The 24,713-nt window shown below is 40.2% G+C and overlaps 1 protein-coding gene across 1 annotated transcript; it reads right to left on the reverse strand.

Moving 5' to 3' along the window:
* Nucleotides 1–10,755: 10,755 nt before the first annotated feature.
* On the reverse strand, nucleotides 10,756–23,709 carry sec62 (SEC62 homolog, preprotein translocation factor). The gene is made up of 8 exons (XM_079529177.1): nucleotides 23,564–23,709; nucleotides 18,417–18,525; nucleotides 16,126–16,231; nucleotides 15,680–15,902; nucleotides 15,233–15,328; nucleotides 15,072–15,132; nucleotides 14,833–14,952; nucleotides 10,756–14,307 (listed from the first exon to the last, which is right to left on the reverse strand). Exons 1-8 carry the CDS (start codon nucleotides 23,597–23,599, stop codon nucleotides 13,724–13,726), a joined length of 1,335 nt encoding a protein of 444 aa, XP_079385303.1. The 5' UTR covers nucleotides 23,600–23,709; the 3' UTR covers nucleotides 10,756–13,723.
* Nucleotides 23,710–24,713: the final 1,004 nt, after the last annotated feature.

Here is a 24,713-nt window from a genome sequence, read left to right on the forward strand (position 1 = left end):
TGCCATTGAGCCCCATTGTACATTTCTCAAATTTGAAAGCACTATATTTCTAAAACTATGGAACATTTCAAAGATTCCTTTTCAGGCAAACATGTCCACCGTAAGATGAACCTAAATAGGTTATACCCATGGCCTTGGATGGCATACTATAGCATGCCTTTTTTCATCATTTTTGAGGATTTGAAAAAAAGACGAAAATCACCCGAGACCATGGACTATAGCCCATGGTCTCTGAGTGATTTTCAACTTTTTTTCAAATACTCGTTTTTCATCCTTTTTGACCATGGGCTATAGCCCATGGTCTCGGGCGGCATACTATAGCATGCCGTTTCCGTTTTTCATCATTTTTGAGGATTTGAAAAAAAGACGAAAATCACCCGAGACCATGGACTATAGCCCATGGTCTCGGAGTGATTTTCAACTTTTTTTCAAATACTCGTTTTTCATCCTTTTTGACCATGGGCTTATAGCCCATGGTCTCGGGCGGCATACTATAGCATGCCGTTTCCGTTTTTCATCATTTTTGAGGATTTGAAAAAAAGACGAAAATCACCCCGAGATCATGGACTATAGCCCATGGTCTCGGAGTGATTTTCAACTTTTTTCAAATACTCGTTTTTCATCCTTTTTGACCATGGGCTATAGCCCATGGTCTCGGACGGCATACTATAGCATGCCGTTTCCGTTTTTCGTGATTTTGGAGGATTTGAAAAAAAGATGAAAATCATGAAAAAACTACATACTATAGCCCATGGTCTCGGGCAGCATACTATAGCATGCCGTTTCCGTTTTTCGTGATTTTGGAGGATTTGAAAAAAAGATGAAAATCATGAAAAAACGACATACTATAGTCCATGGTTTCGGACAGCATAGTATAGCATGTCATTTTTCGTGATTTTGGAGGATTTGAAAAAAAGATGAAAATCATGAAAAAACGACAAACTATAGTCCATGGTTTCGGACGGCATAGTATAGCATGTCATTTTTCGTGATTTTGGAGGATTTAAAAAAGATGAAAATCACGAAAAAACAACATGGTTTCAGACAGCATACTATAGTATGTCATTTTTTCATGATTTTGGGGCACTATGTCAGAGCCAGGACTTGAACCTGTGGCCTCCTGATTCCCAGGCAGGCGCTGTACCCAGTGAGCCACTGTGCTTGCTGTGTACAAAAAGCAAAAAAGATAATCATAGAAGAGCCAGAGACTTGTTTCCATTGTGGTTCATAAGCATTCAAACCTCTAGAGATAAACAACAGCACAAGAAACAATAGACAAATCTCCTGTTATTTAATTTTTATTTTTTTGTATGAGTGTTGTTACTCAAAGGGAAAGGCAAACTGTGTTGTGGCAGGTAGCAAGTAGCTCAGTGACTTATCACACTGGTTACATGATGTGGAGGTTGTGGGTTCAAACCCCACTCAAATCTTTACTTGCCAATATCTGCCATTGAGCCCCATTGTACATTTCTCAAATTTGAAAGCACTATATTTCTAAAACTATGAAACATTTCATAGATTCCTTTTCAGGGAAACATGTCCACCGTAAGATGAACCTAAATAGGTTTGAATGGGGTTTCTAGGTGTAAGTATATAGGACTAGTAGCATGCCAAAGTTTGTGCTATTGCCATTGAGAATGCATTGGGCGTTTAAGTTAAATAACTCAGAAACTACAAAACATTTCAAAGTAAGAAGTTCCAGCATGTGTCTCCACAGTAAGCTGAATTATAAAAAGTGTGAATGGAGTTTCTAGGTGAAAGTGCTTTTTTGACGTGCCAATATCTGCCATTGAGCCCCATTGTAAATTTCTCAAATTTGAAAGCACTATATTTCTAAAACTATGAAACATTTCAAAGATTCCTTTTCAGGCAAACATGTCCACCGTAAGATGAACCTAAATAGGTTTGAATGGGGTTTCTAGGTGTAAGTATGTAGGACTAGTAGCATGCCAAAGTTTGTGCTATTGCCATTGAGAATGCATTGGGCGTTTAAGTTAAATAACTCAGAAACTACAAAACATTTCAAAGTAAGAAGTTCCAGTATGTGTCTCCACAGTAAGCTGAATTATAAAAAGTGTGAATGGAGTTTGTAGGTGAAAGTGCTTTTTTGACGTGCCAATATCTGCCATTGAGCCCCATTGTAAATTTCTCAAATCTGAAAGCACTATATTTCTAAAACTATGAAACATTTCAAAGATTCCTTTTCAGGCAAACATGTCCACCGTAAGATGAACCTAAATAGGTTTGAATGGGGTTTCTAGGTGTAAGTATGTAGGACTAGTAGCATGCCAAAGTTTGTGCTATTGCCATTGAGAATGCATTGGGCGTTTAAGTTAAATAACTCAGAAACTACAAAACTTTTCAAAGTAAGAAGTTCCAGCATGTGTCTCCACAGTAAGCTGAATTATAAAAAGTGCGTACATTTCTCAAATCTGAAAGCACTATATTCCTAAAACTATGGAACATTTCAAAGATTCCTTTTCAGGCAAACATGTCCACCGTAAGATGAACCTAAATAGGTTATACCCATGGCCTTGGATGGCATACGATAGCATGCCTTTTTTCATCATTTTTGAGGATTTGAAAAAAAGAAGACGAAAATCACCCCGAGACCATGGACTATAGCCCATGGTCTCGGAGTGATTTTCAACCTTTTTTCAAATCCTCGTTTTTCATCCTTTTTGACCATGGGCTATAGCCCATGGTCTCGGGCGGCATACTATAGCATGCCGTTTCCGTTTTTCATCATTTTTGAGGATTTGAAAAAAAGACGAAAATCACCCGAGACCATGGACTATAGCCCATGGTCTCTGAGTGATTTTCAACTTTTTTTCAAATACTCGTTTTTCATCCTTTTTGACCATGGGCTATAGCCCATGGTCTCGGGCGGCATACTATAGCATGCCGTTTCCGTTTTTCATCATTTTTGAGGATTTGAAAAAAAGACGAAAATCACCCGAGACCATGGACTATAGCCCATGGTCTCGGAGTGATTTTCAACTTTTTTTCAAATACTCGTTTTTCATCCTTTTTGACCATGGGCTTATAGCCCATGGTCTCGGGCGGCATACTATAGCTTTCCGTTTTTCATCATTTTTGAGGATTTGAAAAAAAGACGAAAATCACCCCGAGATCATGGACTATAGCCCATGGTCTCGGAGTGATTTTCAACTTTTTTCAAATACTCGTTTTTCATCCTTTTTGACCATGGGCTATAGCCCATGGTCTCGGACGGCATACTATAGCATGCCGTTTCCGTTTTTCGTGATTTTGGAGGATTTGAAAAAAAGATGAAAATCATGAAAAAACGACATACTATAGCCCATGGTCTCGGGCGGCATACTATAGCATGCCGTTTCCGTTTTTCGTGATTTTGGAGGATTTGAAAAAAAGATGAAAATCATGAAAAAACGACATACTATAGTCCATGGTTTCGGACAGCATAGTATAGCATGTCATTTTTCGTGATTTTGGAGGATTTGAAAAAAAGATGAAAATCATGAAAAAACGACAAACTATAGTCCATGGTTTCGGACGGCATAGTATAGCATGTCATTTTTCGTGATTTTGGAGGATTTAAAAAAGATGAAAATCACGAAAAAACAACATGGTTTCAGACAGCATACTATAGTATGTCATTTTTTCATGATTTTGGGGCACTATGTCAGAGCCAGGACTTGAACCTGTGGCCTCCTGATTCCCAGGCAGGCGCTGTACCCAGTGAGCCACTGTGCTTGCTGTGTACAAAAAGCAAAAAAGATAATCATAGAAGAGCCAGAGACTTGTTTCCATTGTGGTTCATAAGCATTCAAACCTCTAGAGATAAACAACAGCACAAGAAACAATAGACAAATCTCCTGTTATTTAATTTTTATTTTTTTGTATGAGTGTTGTTACTCAAAGGGAAAGGCAAACTGTGTTGTGGCAGGTAGCAAGTAGCTCAGTGACTTATCACACTGGTTACATGATGTGGAGGTTGTGGGTTCAAACCCCACTCAAATCTTTACTTGCCAATATCTGCCATTGAGCCCCATTGTACATTTCTCAAATTTGAAAGCACTATATTTCTAAAACTATGAAACATTTCATAGATTCCTTTTCAGGGAAACATGTCCACCGTAAGATGAACCTAAATAGGTTTGAATGGGGTTTCTAGGTGTAAGTATATAGGACTAGTAGCATGCCAAAGTTTGTGCTATTGCCATTGAGAATGCATTGGGCGTTTAAGTTAAATAACTCAGAAACTACAAAACATTTCAAAGTAAGAAGTTCCAGCATGTGTCTCCACAGTAAGCTGAATTATAAAAAGTGTGAATGGAGTTTCTAGGTGAAAGTGCTTTTTTGACGTGCCAATATCTGCCATTGAGCCCCATTGTAAATTTCTCAAATTTGAAAGCACTATATTTCTAAAACTATGAAACATTTCAAAGATTCCTTTTCAGGCAAACATGTCCACCGTAAGATGAACCTAAATAGGTTTGAATGGGGTTTCTAGGTGTAAGTATGTAGGACTAGTAGCATGCCAAAGTTTGTGCTATTGCCATTGAGAATGCATTGGGCGTTTAAGTTAAATAACTCAGAAACTACAAAACATTTCAAAGTAAGAAGTTCCAGTATGTGTCTCCACAGTAAGCTGAATTATAAAAAGTGTGAATGGAGTTTGTAGGTGAAAGTGCTTTTTTGACGTGCCAATATCTGCCATTGAGCCCCATTGTAAATTTCTCAAATCTGAAAGCACTATATTTCTAAAACTATGAAACATTTCAAAGATTCCTTTTCAGGCAAACATGTCCACCGTAAGATGAACCTAAATAGGTTTGAATGGGGTTTCTAGGTGTAAGTATGTAGGACTAGTAGCATGCCAAAGTTTGTGCTATTGCCATTGAGAATGCATTGGGCGTTTAAGTTAAATAACTCAGAAACTACAAAACATTTCAAAGTAAGAAGTTCCAGCATGTGTCTCCACAGTAAGCTGAATTATAAAAAGTGTGAATGGAGTTTCTAGGTGAAAGTGCTTTTTTGACGTGCCAATATCTGCCATTGAGCCCCATTGTAAATTTCTCAAATTTGAAAGCACTATATTTCTAAAACTATGAAACATTTCAAAGATTCCTTTTCAGGCAAACATGTCCACCGTAAGATGAACCTAAATAGGTTTGAATGGGGTTTCTAGGTGTAAGTATGTAGGACTAGTAGCATGCCAAAGTTTGTGCTATTGCCATTGAGAATGCATTGGGCGTTTAAGTTAAATAACTCAGAAACTACAAAACATTTCAAAGTAAGAAGTTCCAGTATGTGTCTCCACAGTAAGCTGAATTATAAAAAGTGTGAATGGAGTTTGTAGGTGAAAGTGCTTTTTTGACGTGCCAATATCTGCCATTGAGCCCCATTGTAAATTTCTCAAATCTGAAAGCACTATATTTCTAAAACTATGAAACATTTCAAAGATTCCTTTTCAGGCAAACATGTCCACCGTAAGATGAACCTAAATAGGTTTGAATGGGGTTTCTAGGTGTAAGTATGTAGGACTAGTAGCATGCCAAAGTTTGTGCTATTGCCATTGAGAATAGCCTGGTTAATAAACCAGACCGAATCAGCCGTTGGCAAAAAAAAGTTGCCTACCAGCGGATTACGGTCTGGCGAGGCTCAGTAGCACGCCTCTTTCCTACAGCAGAGAACAGGTCGGACCAATCGGGACACGGTATGCAATATAGGCGGGCTTTGGTACAGTGACGTTCAATGCTTGAGACTTTTGACTGACAGTAGCTCTGACCAATTGCGTCAAAGAGAAAATGTTCCCCGGGAAATGAAATCCAAGTGGAGCCAGCCCAGACTGATATACCGCGACAGTGTTGTGTGATATTAGTCTGGCTTATTAGCCAGGCTACATTGAGAATGCATTGGGCGTTTAAGTTAAATAACTCAGAAACTACAAAACTTTTCAAAGTAAGAAGTTCCAGCATGTGTCTCCACAGTAAGCTGAATTATAAAAAGTGCGTACATTTCTCAAATCTGAAAGCACTATATTCCTAAAACTATGGAACATTTCAAAGATTCCTTTTCAGGCAAACATGTCCACCGTAAGATGAACCTAAATAGGTTATACCCATGGCCTTGGATGGCATACGATAGCATGCCTTTTTTCATCATTTTTGAGGATTTGAAAAAAAGAAGACGAAAATCACCCCGAGACCATGGACTATAGCCCATGGTCTCGGAGTGATTTTCAACCTTTTTTCAAATCCTCGTTTTTCATCCTTTTTGACCATGGGCTATAGCCCATGGTCTCGGGCGGCATACTATAGCATGCCGTTTCCGTTTTTCATCATTTTTGAGGATTTGAAAAAAAGAAGACGAAAATCACCCCGAGACCATGGACTATAGCCCATGGTCTCGGAGTGATTTTCAACCTTTTTTCAAATCCTCGTTTTTCATCCTTTTTGACCATGGGTATAGGGCGGCATACTACAGCATGCCGTTTCCGTTTTTCATCATTTTTGAGGATTTGAAAAAAAGACGAAAATCACCCGAGACCATGGACTATAGCCCATGGTCTCTGAGTGATTTTCAACTTTTTTTCAAATACTCGTTTTTCATCCTTTTTGACCATGGGCTATACGGGCGGCATACTACAGCATGCCGTTTTCCAGCATGTGTCTCCACAGTAAGCTGAATTATAAAAAGTGTGAATGGAGTTTCTAGGTGAAAGTGCTTTTTTGACGTGCCAATATCTGCCATTGAGCCCCATTGTAAATTTCTCGAATTTGAAAGCACTATATTTCTAAAACTATGAAACATTTCAAAGATTCCTTTTCAGGCAAACATGTCCACCGTAAGATGAACCTAAATAGGTTTGAATGGGGTTTCTAGGTGTAAGTATGTAGGACTAGTAGCATGCCAAAGTTTGTGCTATTGCCATTGAGAATGCATTGGGCGTTTAAGTTAAATAACTCAGAAACTACAAAACATTTCAAAGTAAGAAGTTCCAGTATGTGTCTCCACAGTAAGCTGAATTATAAAAAGTGTGATTGGAGTTTGTAGGTGAAAGTGCTTTTTTGACGTGCCAATATCTGCCATTGAGCCCCATTGTAAATTTCTCAAATCTGAAAGCACTATATTTCTAAAACTATGAAACATTTCAAAGATTCCTTTTCAGGCAAACATGTCCACCGTAAGATGAACCTAAATAGGTTTGAATGGGGTTTCTAGGTGTAAGTATGTAGGACTAGTAGCATGCCAAAGTTTGTGCTATTGCCATTGAGAATGCATTGGGCGTTTAAGTTAAATAACTCAGAAACTACAAAACTTTTCAAAGTAAGAAGTTCCAGCATGTGTCTCCACAGTAAGCTGAATTATAAAAAGTGCGTAAATTTCTCAAATCTGAAAGCACTATATTCCTAAAACTATGGAACATTTCAAAGATTCCTTTTCAGGCAAACATGTCCACCGTAAGATGAACCTAAATAGGTTATACCCATGGCCTTGGATGGCATACGATAGCATGCCTTTTTTCATCATTTTTGAGGATTTGAAAAAAAGAAGACGAAAATCACCCCGAGACCATGGACTATAGCCCATGGTCTCGGAGTGATTTTCAACCTTTTTTCAAATCCTCGTTTTTCATCCTTTTTGACCATGGGCTATAGCCCATGGTCTCGGGCGGCATACTATAGCATGCCGTTTCCGTTTTTCATCATTTTTGAGGATTTGAAAAAAAGAAGACGAAAATCACCCCGAGACCATGGACTATAGCCCATGGTCTCGGAGTGATTTTCAACCTTTTTTCAAATCCTCGTTTTTCATCCTTTTTGACCATGGGTATAGGGCGGCATACTACAGCATGCCGTTTCCGTTTTTCATCATTTTTGAGGATTTGAAAAAAAGACGAAAATCACCCGAGACCATGGACTATAGCCCATGGTCTCTGAGTGATTTTCAACTTTTTTTCAAATACTCGTTTTTCATCCTTTTTGACCATGGGCTATACGGGCGGCATACTACAGCATGCCGTTTCCGTTTTTCATCATTTTTGAGGATTTGAAAAAAAGACGAAAATCACCCGAGACCATGGACTATAGCCCATGGTCTCTGAGTGATTTTCAACTTTTTTTCAAATACTCGTTTTTCATCCTTTTTGACCATGGGCTATAGCCCATGGTCTCGGGCGGCATACTATAGCATGCCGTTTCCGTTTTTCATCATTTTTGAGGATTTGAAAAAAAGACGAAAATCACCCGAGACCATGGACTATAGCCCATGGTCTCGGAGTGATTTTCAACTTTTTTTCAAATACTCGTTTTTCATCCTTTTTGACCATGGGCTATAGCCCATGGTCTTTGGCGGCATACTATAGCATGCCGTTTCCGTTTTTCATCATTTTTGAGGATTTGAAAAAAAGACGAAAATCACCCCGAGACCATGGACTATAGCCCATGGTCTCGGAGTGATTTTCAACTTTTTTCAAATACTCGTTTTTCATCCTTTTTGACCATGGGCTATAGCCCATGGTCTCGGACGGCATACTATAGCATGCCGTTTCCGTTTTTCGTGATTTTGGAGGATTTGAAAAAAAGATGAAAATCATGAAAAAACAACATGGTTTCAGACAGCATACTATAGTATGTCATTTTTTGCTGTGTACAAAAAGCAAAAAAGATAATCATAGAAGAGCCAGAGACTTGTTTTCATTGTGGTTCATAAGCATTCAAACCTCTAGAGATAAACAACAGCACAAGAAACAATAGACAAATCTCCTGTTATTTAATTTTTATTTTTTTGTATGAGTGTTGTTACTCAAAGGGAAAGGCAAACTGTGTTGTGGCAGGTAGCAAGTAGCTCAGTGACTTACCACACTGGTTACATGATGTGGAGGTTGTGGGTTCAAACCCCACTCAAATCTTTACTCGCCAATATCTGCCATTGAGCCCCATTGTACATTTCTCAAATTTGAAAGCACTATATTTCTAAAACTATGAAACATTTCAAAGATTCCTTTTCAGGCAAACATGTCCACCGTAAGATGAACCTAAAACGGTTTGAATGGGGTTTCTAGGTGTAAGTATATAGGACTAGTAGCATGCCAACGTTTGTGCTATTGCCATTGAGAATGCATAGGGCGTTTAAGTTAAATAACTCAGAAACTACAAAACATTTCAAAGTAAAAAGTTCCAGTATGTGTCTCCACAGTAAGCTGAATTATAAAAAGTGTGAATGGAGTTTCTAGGTGAAAGTGCTTTTTTGACGTGCCAATATCTGCCATTGAGCCCCATTGTACATTTCTCAAATTTGAAAGCACTATATTTCTAAAACTATGGAACATTTCAAAGATTCCTTTTCAGGCAAACATGTCCACCGTAAGATGAACCTAAATAGGTTATACCCATGGCCTTGGATGGCATACTATAGCATGCCTTTTTTCATCATTTTTGAGGATTTGAAAAAAAGACGAAAATCACCCGAGACCATGGACTATAGCCCATGGTCTCGGAGTGATTTTCAACTTTTTTTCAAATACTCGTTTTTCATCCTTTTTGACCATGGGCTATAGCCCATGGTCTCGGGCGGCATACTATAGCATGCCGTTTCCGTTTTTCATCATTTTTGAGGATTTGAAAAAAAGACGAAAATCACCCGAGACCATGGACTATAGCCCATGGTCTCGGAGTGATTTTCAACTTTTTTTCAAATACTCGTTTTTCATCCTTTTTGACCATGGGCTTATAGCCCATGGTCTCGGGCGGCATACTATAGCATGCCGTTTCCGTTTTTCATCATTTTTGAGGATTTGAAAAAAAGACGAAAATCACCCCGAGACAATGGACTATAGCCCATGGTCTCGGAGTGATTTTTAACTTTTTTCAAATACTCGTTTTTCATCCTTTTTCACCATGGGCTTATAGCCCATGGTCTCGGGCGGCATACTATAGCATGCCGTTTCCGTTTTTCGTGATTTTGGAGGATTTGAAAAAAGTAAGAAGTTCCAGCATGTGTCTCCACAGTAAGCTGAATTATAAAAAGTGTGAATGGAGTTTCTAGGTGAAAGTGCTTTTTTGACGTGCCAATATCTGCCATTGAGCCCCATTGTAAATTTCTCAAATTTGAAAGCACTATATTTCTAAAACTATGAAACATTTCAAAGATTCCTTTTCAGGCAAACATGTCCACCGTAAGATGAACCTAAATAGGTTTGAATGGGGTTTCTAGGTGTAAGTATGTAGGACTAGTAGCATGCCAAAGTTTGTGCTATTGCCATTGAGAATGCATTGGGCGTTTAAGTTAAATAACTCCAACTTAAATGTTCCAGCATGTGCCCACAGTAAGCTGAATTATAAAAAGTGTAATTGGAGTTTCTAGGTGAAAATGATTTTTGATCCTGCCATTGACCCTGCTCTACAGCAATGATTACTATCAGAATATAGTGCTTTAAACTTAACACTTCACATATCCTACCTTACTTGAGTACATGTACTTAGTTACTTTCCACCACTGGACAAAAATTCACAAAACTTTATGCTTTCTATAATTTTATTGCAATGATAAGTTACAATTATATTTCCAGACATCCAGTTCATTAAATTATACTCCATGATGCGATCATCAAAATATCAATCCAAACATGGACGACTAGGTGGTCGAAATACTTTGTTTTGACCAGAGATAAAACATGAAGGGTTTTTTTTCTTCCCCAAATGTGTGATGAGAAGCAGCAGCGTAAAGAGCAATACTATAATACAACGGACTTATACTGTGTGACACGCAACAATTTGATAGGTTTTTTTTTTTTTTCTGTTTTTCTCTTTGATGAAAAATAGTTTTGCCAATATTCAAGAGTACAGCTACTGGCACACTGGCAACTCTTGCCAGAAGACAAAGGAACACAGATGCAATTCACCCGTTGGTGGTGGGGGGGTTAAAAAAAATAAAAAGACTGTCATAACATGAGCAAAGAGCTAAGCCTCAGTGGGAACAGTCTGGGAGACTAGAGAACAAAGTTGGATGTCTAGAAAACGAAAAGGACTTGCAAACTCTTTCAAGAGTGAAAAACAAACAGGTGGGACAATCAAGTGACATAAAGCACAAGGTCAATTCTTGACCAGCAAACTGTGCGAAGTTAATTATCTTGCATACAAAACCATTGTAACCCAAAGTAAGCTTGCCATATTAGGCACAATTTTGGGAAATTGAAGAGAACTCAACTAGTTTGTCAGTGTTATGCAACCCATGAGTTTCCCAAATCTCAGGTTAATGATTGACCACTTTACATGAGACATAGCCATGGTGTACAATTGTGTACTGTAATCCATGGTGCTGTGAATTAACTAGTCACATCACGTTTCTCACATTCAACACCATCATTTAACATGTAAAAACAAAGAATGCAGAAGTCACCCTCTGTATTTTCACTGTTTAATGACACGTCACCGTTTTCTAACAGGGGTGATGTCTTGGTAATGACTCATACACTCTTGAGTTGACAGTTTGCCAATGATGATTATACAAGAACGAAAATTGCAATTAACTGAAGAAAAGAACATATAACAAAAAAATTAAAACAAAACAGAAAACGTTGTTCAAGTTGAACAAGTTGTTTCACAATTTATTGGACTGTTATGTATATATTTGATATATCAATAGAATTCATATATAAATGATACATTTCTTTGTGTTTACTTAAATATTATCCTCACTATGAGTAAAATGAGCTTCTAAAACAATTCTAGCCAGAAGATACTGTGAACATACGTAGAAGGGACAGCGTTGGACCATGACACCCCAACCAGTGCACGGATCCCACCTCCAGGGCAGTATTTGACTGCGGTCATGTTGGCTTTTGTTTTGAATGAGTGTGGCTTTTGTTTAACCGTAGGACTTGATGCTAGTCGACAGGCCCTGACCAGAATTCCAATGAAGATAGCATTGCAACAAAGCAAGGTAGATGATAGTCAATGAAGTTCCATTCACTAAGCAAAGCTGTTTTCATATATGACAAGCTTGTGCAAGAAAGGTGCGTTCACACCGGACACAATCAAAATAATTGCGTCACTCTATTCACTTTTTGTCAATTTGGTTGGGGCAGTATCGGCACCATGTATGTAAAACAAGCAAGCACAATGTGATAACCAGAGACAATATTATCTCTCTCTCACTAGCCCATTCAAAAAAGTATCATATAGCTCAGAAAATCGACACTCTGCAACAACAAACTACTTGGATCCCATAATTTTGTTCCCTTCAGCGAAAATCAAGCTGCTAAAAAAAGAAAAGAAATGTGTGGCAGCCAATGTGAACGCACCTTTAAATGGGACATTCTCATTCCGCTTTCGGATGGCTTTCATATCTTGAGCCTAGTGTCAACAGTTTCATTGAGACCAAGAGCACGTATTTAGCTAGATACCCACCACTCTGTTGCTGTGCTTTTCTTGTAGGACTTGCAAAGGGTTTGGTGTTTGACACTGTTATTACAAAACAAATGGAAAATGTAATAAAAATCCATCGCTGAAACCTTTTTCTGTGTATGAAATCAGCATGCATACAATAACATTGTACTGTATCTTGTGTTTTTTTGGCACTGGAATTTGTCTTAACTTCTGGTTCTGTGTAAATAGAAACATTGAACTGTACATTTTGCAGCTTCAGTTGTACAGCTTTGCTGAAAAGAAATGGCCACCTCCATTGCCGAGTTTTACAGTAAAAATAAAACGTCCCGCTGTTTGAAGTTTGAACATGAACTATAAATCTACATTTCAGACTGTGTTTAGGATTGCACAATGATAATCATATCAGCCATACAAAAAACATTTCTCACTGAAAATAGCAATTACCTCAGAGAGCCACTGGCTGCTCATAAGCTCTACCCAGCCACGGATCTCTGGATTCCGCAGGTAAACTAATGGGTTTGGTCCATCCAGATTAGCTTAGGTTCATTGAGAAAGTGGACGAAGTTGGTCAATTTCGTTAAGTTTTAGTGCTGCCTGAGAATGCTACCAGGCCGACTGGCATTCCGACAGTAACAAGTGTACCCCTTCGGCATGCACAATGCCAACCTTGACAGGGTCAAGGGAAGGACGCTTAGCGACTGCATGGCTTAAAACACTGGGCCCCCCTGCCCGAAAAAGCACCACTACTACTTTGATTGTACCAATTCACAAAGAGCTCTCAAAGAGGACAACAGACCAACAAGGATAGCAGGGGTCAGAGGAAAAACTATGCCTGTGTGTGTCTGACAAATCTACTCCATCATCTATAATAGAGATGCAGCCCTTTTGGCTTCACATACCCCTGAAAACATCCAAAGAAAACTCAAAACATTTTAAAGTGAAATGACATGGGAAAGCAACACAAGACAAATATAGATAAAATCTAAAATGTGGTTGTGACACAATATAGCCGCAAGGGGGGCATGTCTGGTGGCAGTTTTAAATTCTAAATTCTTCTTTTTGAATCAACAGCAGGGAAGGAGGTATTCTGATCCACAATAAGGCTTCTTTCTCACCTCCCACCCCCACCCCACACAACCCCCATCATTGTCAGAGCCATCTTCCCCGCTGGGCTTGTCTATTGGTACCGTATTGAATGTAAGATCTCAACGGAGAATAAAGACATGTCTCCACAGCCTCAGCACGGACAGTAGAGGAGTCCAGGGAGCACAGGAGAGTGAAGGAAAGAGAGGGAGACAATGAGAGAGAGAGAGAGAGAGAGACAGAGAGATGGGATTCAGAAGAGTTTATGTTTCAACCGTCTGTTGCTTAGTCTCGCTCGCTCGCTCCTCTTCCCTCTCCTCTGTCTCCTCCTTCTCCTCCTGCTCTTCCTCCTCCTCCTCCTCCTCCTCCTCCTCACCCTCCGTGTGTTGCTCCAGCTCTTCTCTGGTGATCATCTCAAAGTCGTTGCCATTGCTGTGCTGTGATCCTTCGTCCTCCCGCCGCTCGCTGTCTGTGTCCGAGTGGCGCTCTGCCCCTGTACCGGACGCTCCCGCCTCCTCCTCCTTGGCTTGATTCTTCTCACCAGGCTCTACCTCCCTGTTCTCCTCATCTTCTTCTTCCTCCTCCTCCTCCTCACCGTCCCTCTTTTCGCCGTCAGACTTCTCGTCACTGTCTGACTTGTGGCCCTTGGCTGAAGCGTCACCATCGTCCTTGTCCTCGGTCTTGTCTGAGCCCTTCTTGGATGCTGCCCGCGGGCCCTTGTACTCGTGCGTGTAGAGGGGCCTGAACGAGTCAATGAAGCCCACGTCGGCAGTCAGGTTGGGGAGGAACCAGAAGTGGTGGCGGCCGCCCGTCACCACCCAGATAAACATGAACAGGATGCAGCGAGCTGGAGGGAAGAAACGACATGAAAAAATGACTACTTTAACGACACATAGCTCAACTGATTTTGTCATTACATCTGTAACCCAGTACAAGAACGGGTGTACCACATTACAGTCCAGTTAATTAATTTATATATATATATATATATATATATATATATAAATATATAGATATCTGAAAATCTCTCTTTTATCTCTGCCAGGACGGAATTATGTTTCCGCCCCTGTCTGTCTGTCATGTAATCTTGGCCACCACTGGACCGGTGAAACTTTGTACGCACAATCCCAGTAGGCCAAGGAATAACAAATGCCATTTCCCTCCGTAGTTTCCTTGTGTTCCGGTTTGAACCGAAAAAAATAAACATTGTATGGCACCTTTAGATGAGACACCTGACACTCAATTAAAATGAGTGCAACAGCAGAAAGCGGTTAGGTTAGGTTAGTTTTTTTCATCAAAAGTAACAATGAACATTTTGTGACATCAAATAGACATAAGCAATTCTAAATTTGGTTTTACTGGGAGTACTTACCAACTGCTAGAAGAAGTATGCTGGCCACGAAGCAGCCTGCTGCCACACTGAGATAGTACACTCCTACACGCATCTCAGCTGGCCAGAGAGGGAACAGGGTGGCTGCTATCACTGCAACTACTGTACAGAAAAAAAACACACACAAAATGGCCTCGTGAATTGGCGAAATCAAATGTGATGATGATTAACAAAACAACCCAGGCCTTTAATTCTTTGTTTGGACATTCCAAACAACTCACCCAATATCAGCCCCATGGCAAACGTTTTGAAATGGACCGGATCGTAAATCCACACGTACACCTGACAAACAGAGAGGAGACACGCATTTAGGCATCTTTTGAGGGCCGTGTTGTTTACGATACACTGCTGGTGACAGGAGCAATGCTTTCTGCTCGCTCACCTCGTTTCCGTCCAGAAAGACCTGGTCCTCGTGGGGCTCCAGTTTAAACTTCTTTTTCGCCTCTTTCTTCTTCTTGGGAGATCCAGGGCTGTCATCCTGTGGAAATAAGTTTGTTCTTTATTTTTTTTATGTTTGAATGAAATAGTTTTAAGTGGTAGGAGACACCATCATATATCTCAAACGAACAGCTGTTCAGGTGGCGAGATATGGCGATGTCACGCTGTGATTCAGTTTCAGCAATCAAAACAAATACTGTTGGAAGTGTGATTACTTACACTACTAAAACTATAAAATGTTACGGTACAGCTGTGCAAAATATGAATCCTAAGTGTGATTACTTTATCTAAGGAATGTAACTTTTCATTGTTACATTCATGAGCATAACTTCTCTGCAAGTACCGTTCTAATCTACTGCGTTGTCACTGCTGCCAGTGACTGATAACGTACGTTCTTCTCTTTTTTCGCATCGACACAGTCTGAATCCTTTTTCTTCTCCTTTTCTTTCTTCCCCTTCTTCTCGTCCTCCTTGCTGCTGTCGCTCTTGGCTTTCTCTTTGTCTTTTTCCTTCTCTTTCTTGATCTCCTTCTCTTCCTTCTCTTTCTTGATCTCCTTCTCTGGCTTCTTCTTCATGACCTTGAGGGCCCGGTGGTAGAACTGCTTCTTCAGGAGTCTGGAAAAGAAAAACACACCTCAGCTCTCGTTTTGTCACTCCTGGAACTTGTTTGCGATATTAGATGCGGAAGGACACACATGGACAAACTGAATGCATGAATCTTGAGCAGAGATTAATCAGAGAACCTTTGATTATGTAATCCATTACATAATTCCATCCATATCTACAGTATATTATATCCAAGAGGTATGGTAGAGGCTGGTAAAGTAAAGTGACTGACCTGTTGCAGTAATCCACTACAGACTCCCTGGTGGTGAAAAGGGCCTCCTCTCCCTTCTTGGCCTTAGCCCACTTCGAGTCCAGCAGACAGTCGACCGCCTTGGAGGCTAGAATACAAAGGCACACATTCATGCATGTTGACTTTAGTAGGGACATCCACAAATATCCTTCTATAAATCCTTAATCCTACTACAAAACTGGGAAAAAGAGTCTGCATCCATTTTCTTGGCCAGTCAATCTGAAATTGCACATGGGTATGGAGAATTGGCAATGGCATAGGCAAGGATTAACAAAGCACATTTCAAACTTTTCTCAAAAGTAAGCCATTTATTAGCATTTCTGACAGGCCTGCACTCTGCACAGAGTGGGGAGGCAGTGGAATGTAGAGCAGCCATCTGGGAAATGGGAATTGGAAGGTCCCGGTTCGATCCTAGGATCCTCCAGGCTTTTGGAAGGTCCCCGGTTCGATCCTAGGATCCTCCAGGCTTTTGTCGCTAGGTTGAGTATTGCTGGACAAGACACCCAACTCATCAAAATGCTCTCCTGTCCCGTGTGCACATTTTGAACACCACTGCTGGGTCAAAGCAGACAAGTAATTACCCCTCAGGGATCACTACCAATTACTTTTTTACCAGCTGCTGTGTAAGCACAGCTGGTCAATGTTCTCTCTTGCGGTGCTTTCACGCACACTTGCTGTAGTTGAGACCTATGTTTCTTATTGGCTGTACTGACAACCTATCGTCCTGATTGGCTGCCTCGTCTCTAGGCAACCACACACTTTTTGCCTCTAGCTGACCTCTCAGCCATGGGATATAAGGCATTATAGAATTGATGTCATCAATTCTTGTTTCTTTTTTCTTTTCAGTCTGCACATCTGCTGGGATATTATGAGTCCTTTCATACTCATAATATCCCCTAAATAAAAACCCTTATATAGTAATCCACCAACTATGTACCTCGGGATGCTCTTTGTCACCTTGGCCTAATCAATCATTACAAGTAAACCATAACACAATGGCAATGAAAAGGTATTGACTCTGCACAGCAGGAATTATTGTATTGATGCTATGTATATTGTTGTGTATGTAAGTAGCTGTGTATATGTATGTTTATATATATGAATATGTGTAGATGAATGTATATATCTAAGGACAACATTAATGTATGCACTGTGTAGGCAGATAGGCCCCATTTACACTGGCAGCCAAATCCAGCCTGAATCAGATCTGAGCCACATCCAGATTGGAATCTGATTTGTCTAAATGAGTCATGTGACCATTTAAACCAATCAGATTTCAATCTTGATGTGGCACAGATCTGATTCAGGCTAGATTTGTCTGCCAGTGTAAATGGGGCCATAGATGTCCCATCAGTCTGCTACACGTGCACCTTCTCCATAGCCCTTTTTCGGATATCGGACAGGACATAAGCAACGGACACTCAAAAGGAGTAGAAAAAAAGAAAAAATGGAAATGATGTGTGCCATGTATGAACTGTATGTCCACCATTCCGAAAATCAAACTGAACTGAACTGATCTGCCTGTTGGCAGTGTTGGCAGTGTTGAAAATATGATGGTCTCAGTAAAACAACTTGATAGACCTGGCACAACCACATTATAACCACATTTGGCATGTTGACACTGTTTTCTTGCACCACAAACCCACAGTTGGTTAAAAATATAGTATACTACAAGGCTTTTGCACTGAACATGCAGCTGCCGGACCTAATACGGCCTTTAAAGCAGCACTGTGCAATATTTTCACAAGGCCTGAAAAGAATATAGACTGTATGTCATTGAGACCGCCGTCCTTTCTAAAGTGTGCCGTTAAAATCTGAGTCTCACTTTATTAGTTCACTACTTGAGTAGGTACACCCATTTTTATCACAGCAATCAGGGTAGTCATGGTAACAGAAATGGAAGAAGCCTTGATAGAGATCTCTCCCTCTCTCTCATCAGCATAGGGCTGTTAACATTCCTCAGAAATTACATTTGAATATTGTTCTTAAAAATTGGCCCGCTCAGAATATCTAATATATTTGATTATTATAAACACACACACACACACACACACACACACACACACACACACACACACACACGCACGCACGCACGCACGCACGCACACGCACACGCACACGCTTTTGATAGTGCAGGCCAAAACGTGAAGTGATCCGTTATAACACCACCATGGAGGCAATTAGAATGTGTATGACACACGGCCACACACAGACGGATGGACAGAAGCAAAAAAACATTGTACAAATCTGAAAGGTGAAAGTGCAGCACTGACCGGTAAAGTAGTCCACTCTGTGGCCCATCATGTTAGTGGACTTGGTGGGGGTGTTGAAGCGGAGGTACTTGGCCACTGCCTTCTCATCCTTGGTGGGCTCACTCACCTCCTGCAGTGGATGAACACACAGATAAGGTTGATTTATCCCATTTTGACCTGAGATCAGATTCTAAAAATGTCTTCTACATCCTGACAGTTTTCTGAAAAAGCTGTTTCTATGTCAGTCGTTCTTCGATTTTTCAAAAATAGCAGACCTACAAGCTCATAGCGCGCCACTCGGTGGCGCGCTATGAGCTTGTAGATCTGCTATTTTTCAATAGCCAAAGCATAACATAATGTTAACACCAAAAGGGGTTCCCGCCCAAAATGGGTTAATTTACAGTGAGAAAAAAAACGCACACACAACAACAACTGCACAATTGTATTTGTGGTTTGTGCAGTGTTCAAAAACAGTCCACAGGTCTTAGTCTGGCTGTTATTTAGCCCACTGACTATGACTCATGCCACGGTTTGTTTGATTTTCAAAGAAGTCACTGAAATGTGTTCATTTCAGTGGTATGAAAATCAACTTGCAGAGACTTCAAACTTGCTTGAAATAGATAATAAAACAAGGCAAAATCACTGCATTCTTACAATTTACAATTTAGGCATTTAGCAGACGCTCTTAATCCAGAGCGACTTACAATAGGCAAGAACCAAAAGCATGGGAATACATCACATATGTAACAAAATGCATTTATCGCGAAACATGCGTAAGCTAAGACCGTGACTAGAACATATCTATATAATGACACTATACATATAAACTATAACTAGAACATATCTATATAATGACACTATACATATAAACTACACATATGTGCTATACTATGCTGTACATATATACTATGAAGTGCTATGACTACATACAATGCACTTATTGTGCTGTCTACATGACATGCTATAAGTCTGTTTCAAATGCTATATAAGTCTAAGAAGTGCTGTCTAAGGGGGTAGGGTAAGTGCTATGGGCCATGATGGAGTCTGAAAAGGTGGGTTTTCAGACTACGGCGGAAGATCGGGAGTGATGCTGCAGTTCTGATTGCAACGGGAAGTGCATTCCACAGTTTTGGGGCCAGAAGGGAGAAGAGTTTGGGACGTGTGGAGCGTTGTCCCGGCGTTTTTAGTGAGGGTACTTCCAGCTTCCCTGCGTTGGCTGATCTGAGTGCGCGGGAGGGTTTGTAGGGTTCAATCATGCTGGCAAGATATGGGGGAGCCATACCTTTGGTTGCTTTAAATGCCAACATCAGAGTTTTGTATTCTGTGCGGGCAGCGACCGGGAGCCAGTGCAGGGAGCGGAGCAGGGGGGAGACATGTGAGAATTTTGGCTGGTTGAAGACCAAGCGAGCTGCGGCATTTTGGATTTGGATTGGATTTGGATTTGGATTGTTCTTAGTTAGTGTTACCAACTAAGAATGCTCATTATCCATGAGGGAATAGGACTGTGGTACTTTTTAAGACACAGGGGAACTTACCACAAACATACTGTACATGCTACAATGTACACAGGACTAGAATGCCGAAATGAGAAACAAACCTAAAGACGGACCATGTGTTTGAGGATTCTTGGGAAATCTGGCAATGTGCTTTCACAAAGACCATTTCATCAGTGTATGTGCTCGTGTTGAGAATCTATTAATAAAAGAATGTATCACCCACATGTTTCAAAATACATTTTGGACTCATAACTAGGGATGTGAACGACTCGTTAAGTTGCTAGTCGCGTGTCAGAGGCATTGACCGATGCAACTTTTAGCGTTTGACTGTCTTTATCTTTACATCTTTACATTTTGACACCTATTTTAACTGAATTTGCATCAAAGGCCTAATGTTTCAAAGCCCTAATGTTTCCCAAAATGAGAGGCATTATTTAAAATAAACTTCACAATTCCTAGTCAATTCCTAGGGGCGACTGTGGCTCAAGAGGTAGAGCAGGTCGTCCAATGATCCATGGGTCGGCGGTTCGAATCCCGGCTCCTCCTGGCTACATGTCGAAGTGTCCTTGGGCAAGACACTGAACCCCAAATTGCTCCCGATGTGCTGGTTGGTACCTTGCATGGCTTCTACCGCAATCGGTGTATGAATGTGTGTGTGAGCACAATCTATGTAAAGCGCCTTGTTTTGTTTTTTTGTCAAGTGTATGCATTTTTATAATGAATTTCTTGTTAGAATAATATGGTATTGCTTAAATGTCGGTGAGAAATTGAGAATACTATATCCTCCACATCTGCATGGGGCTCCACGGTGAACCACCCAATGCTTTAGTCGGAGTGAGTCCTATCTGAATCGGCATGGAGCAGACTCAGTGGGCATGCGTTGACAAACTTGACACGTTGTAAGCTTGTAGATCTGCTATTTTCGCCAAATGTTCCCCCACAATAGGGACACTAGGGTTCATGATGTGGTGATACTGCAGAGGAGTTGCACTTTCCTTCCCGACTTCTGCTGTGATTATGGGAGATACATGGTCTTGATACGTCAGAATTTCAAGTTCTATACTAGGATCCCTACCATTTATCTTTGCTGAAAATAGACAATCTACAAACTCACAACGCATCCTGCCTTGTGAGCTTGTAGATTGGCTATTTTTTGCAGAATGTTCAACCCAGAATAGGGATGCTAAAGTTCAAGTGGCCACATAGTTAATGTGCAATCCAAAGACAAATTAAAACCAGAAAAAGTAACAAAATCGTCGCACTTCCTCCCATAACCTGAAGCTGATTATAAAAACGCCCACTTGAACGGTATAATAACGTATAATATGTGTTCCAGGGTTAAATAAGATCAGCAGACACTTCTGTTGGAGATGGACTAAAGAGTCTCTGATGTGGTTTCCACCAGAGTTGACTTGACACATCTCATTTTTATGGCTTATAAATTCAGTGATTCAACACATTCCGTGAGTAGAGCAGCCAAATCCTCTGCTACCTTTTTATCCGTTTTCAACAATATATGTTCAGTTTTGCTTTTTTGCACGGCCTTGGCTGGTAGTCTGTCTGCCAGAGGCAAGGGGACAGCATGCCAACACAGAGGAGAATGAGAGTATCAGCACAATGAGATCCAACGCCGCTGTCTCCTGCTCAGCTGGCTCTAGCTGCGATGTACTGTACCAGCAACACGAGGAAGGCACGGCCTTCAAATGTCCCTTTGTTTCAAGCACCAGGTTATCGCTATTCACTAAAGCAACTTTGTTATATGAGACCTCCCCGATATGATCTCCCATGGCTGGTGTGGCAGAATGACTTAGCTCTTCTCACTGTAAGACTAGTAACCGACCAAAAAGAAACATCCTCTATGGGAAACTCACTGGCCACACTTTGAGCTTAGCTTCTTGGATTTTGGATGAGGCCTACTTTATTACTGCTAGTAGTACTACTATTATCTACTATATTACTAAATATTTAGCAATAGCATCTGAATAATAACAAATTAAAGTGCCCAAAGAATGAGCCAAGAGTTGCATAACAAATAGGAGTATGCTTTGGGACAGACTGACCACATCCAGGAACAGATAACCTGTTTACATATTGTCACACACACAGTTGGGTCACGGAAACCTTCTATGTCCAAAACAGTTACTTTTCAGAAAAGCTGTCTAATGGATCCAATCGAGTTGTAATTTAGTCACAAAGATCTTGTTAATACTTTTCATTGGTTCAAGATCTATAAAACCACAGACGGACATAAGCACTTTAATTTATTTAAAAAAAAATAGCAGATCTACAAGCTCACAAGTGATGCATCGGCTAGCTATTGTAGATTGGCTATTTTTGATACCTTTGTACTGACACTGTAGTATGACGAATTAGGGTACCGGAAATTCACACAAAAAACATTAAAAGGTTTAAATATGGAGATACAAGGTTTACTGGCAACAACAACTATATGGCCATTAAGAAATAAGATAAGCATCCATGACCATGCTGCTATTATGCAACAGAAAGGTTTCACAGGAATTTTTTATGGTAAACTGTAGTGCAATGCTGGATTGTTGCAACTACTAAACTATGCTCGATAAAGAGTTCCCAGAACTAATTCATGAAATATTTCCATTGCCAAAGAAACAGTGAAAACAGTTTAGCACATGGTTCCTTGTTTATCTAAATACTGTCCGTGACAAAGGAAAACAGTAACTACTGTAAGTGCTGGCGGACTATGGACTCACTCAATCAAGGATGACTCCAATCTATGTTGGCTGCACACAGGTGGTTCCTCAGAAAACCGATACCCCACTTTGAACCATTATACTCAACACAGTCTGAGTTAAGCCAGACAACAATGGATCAAATATCAATTCTTCATCATCATCATCTTTTGTTCTACTTCCTAGTTCTACCACCATCTCTCACGACAGATTCCCTAATCAAGTGATGGCAAAATGTTTTTTGAAAGCTGACGTTATTCTTTGTAGCTTATATCAAAAAAACAAATATCTTTGCTGAAAAAAAGACCATGGCCCACACAGGAAAAGACTTGTAAATTGTCTGCCATTCACAAGACAGAGACAGATCAAGCAAAGGTAGCTAAGCTTATTGCCATTTATTTTCAAATGCTTTCCACTATAGAACCTCTGCTCTTTAAATGTCCCTGACATGGGATTATACTGTACACACACACACTAGACTACACAATGTGCAAACATCGCTCCGGTGTTCTCTCCACTCATAACATAGGCAGTTTGGGGATGTAAATTAAGTTTAGAGCGGATATGGTGAAAGCTGACGCAGCTTAGCAAGCCGATGTTAGTTAGCAACTAAATTAGCCTGGAAAATGTGTGATTTTGTAAGCCAACCGGACAGACTCATGTCACCGACCTAAATATAACGAGAATATAATTACATATTGATTGACGTCGGCGAAACGTGTTCGTGTTCTGCATCTGCACCAGCAACTGTGGAAAACGGCTTACGAAAAAGCTTTGAGAATGAAAATATTGACATCTGTTTCGCCTGGCCAGCTAACGCTAGCTTGTGATTATAGCCATGGTGTTTTCAGTTGTAACTGCTGCCGTGGATGGGAATTTTCCTCTAATAAAGCACACAGCAGTACAGCGTCCATTGTCTGTCTTCGTATTTCCACGAGCGACATTCTGTGAAACAATTGTTTACCTGGATCCGTTTCTTGTGCCTCCTGCGCTCCGCCATGATCCTCCAACTCAGCTCTTCCCAGACACGTAATGCGCCTGCGCAGAGAGCCCGATGAGGAAAGCCTACGTTGTACTTCGTCGTATGCCGGTGTCACGCAGATCAACTCCTGTCTGTCCATTTTAGTCCAGTAATAATGTAATTTGACCTCTAACTAATTGCAAAAAAACCAAACTCAACTGATTTTGCATCTTCAATATATCCTGAATAACAGAAAAAAAGTTGCCTGGAATTGTCTGAGGGGAAAGTGTTGAAAATGGCCTGTACAGTATGGCCACCATTGACATCCTATTATAAGGCAATATTTTCTAAATTTCCTTATGCTTTAAGTAGCATGTGACATATCAAACTATGGGGTTTTCATGATGCTGAATCCATTCCAAGCATTAGTTTTGCGTAAAAACACTAATTGGGCTAAATTTGGCCATAGCAACTTGCCCAAGTGTGCTGACATCATCACAGTTTGGCAAGTTGCTATGGCCAAATTTAGCCCAATGAGTGTTTTTATGCAAAACTAATGCTTGGAATGGATTCAGCATCATGAAAACCCCATAGTTTGATATGTCACATGCTACTTAAAGCATAAGGAAATTTAGAAAATATTGCCTTATAATAGGATGTCAATGTTGGCCATACTGTACAGGCCATTTTCAACACTTTCCCCTCAGACAATTCCAGGCAACTTTTTTTCTGTTATTCAGGATATATTGAAGATGCAAAATCAGTTGAGTTTGTTTTTTTTGCAATTAGTTAGAGGTTGATCCTGTATTTTCCATAGATTTCCTGTACTATTTGGTCCCATTTTTGCTACACCCTCGTACGGGGTTACAATTTAAATATATATTAATTTGGGCCCCAAATTAAATTGTCCCCATTGAACCACAAAAGTGGTTCTCAAATGGACCCCCACATTTTGGTATTTTTTTTGATTGATTGATTGAAATATTTATTAACAGTTTGCAGAATTACAGTACATTTCAAGCACAAACTCAATACAAAGGCCGTTAACTGTGAGTGGACGACCCAATTAAGCATTACACTTGTTTACAAGAGGGTCCACACCATGTTCAATTCATCAAAACATTTGAGAACCACTTTTGTTGTTCGTTTGTTC

This window comes from Electrona antarctica, assembly GCF_951216825.1.
Source record: "Electrona antarctica genome assembly, chromosome: 19".
Taxonomy (NCBI): Eukaryota; Metazoa; Chordata; class Actinopteri; order Myctophiformes; family Myctophidae; genus Electrona; species Electrona antarctica.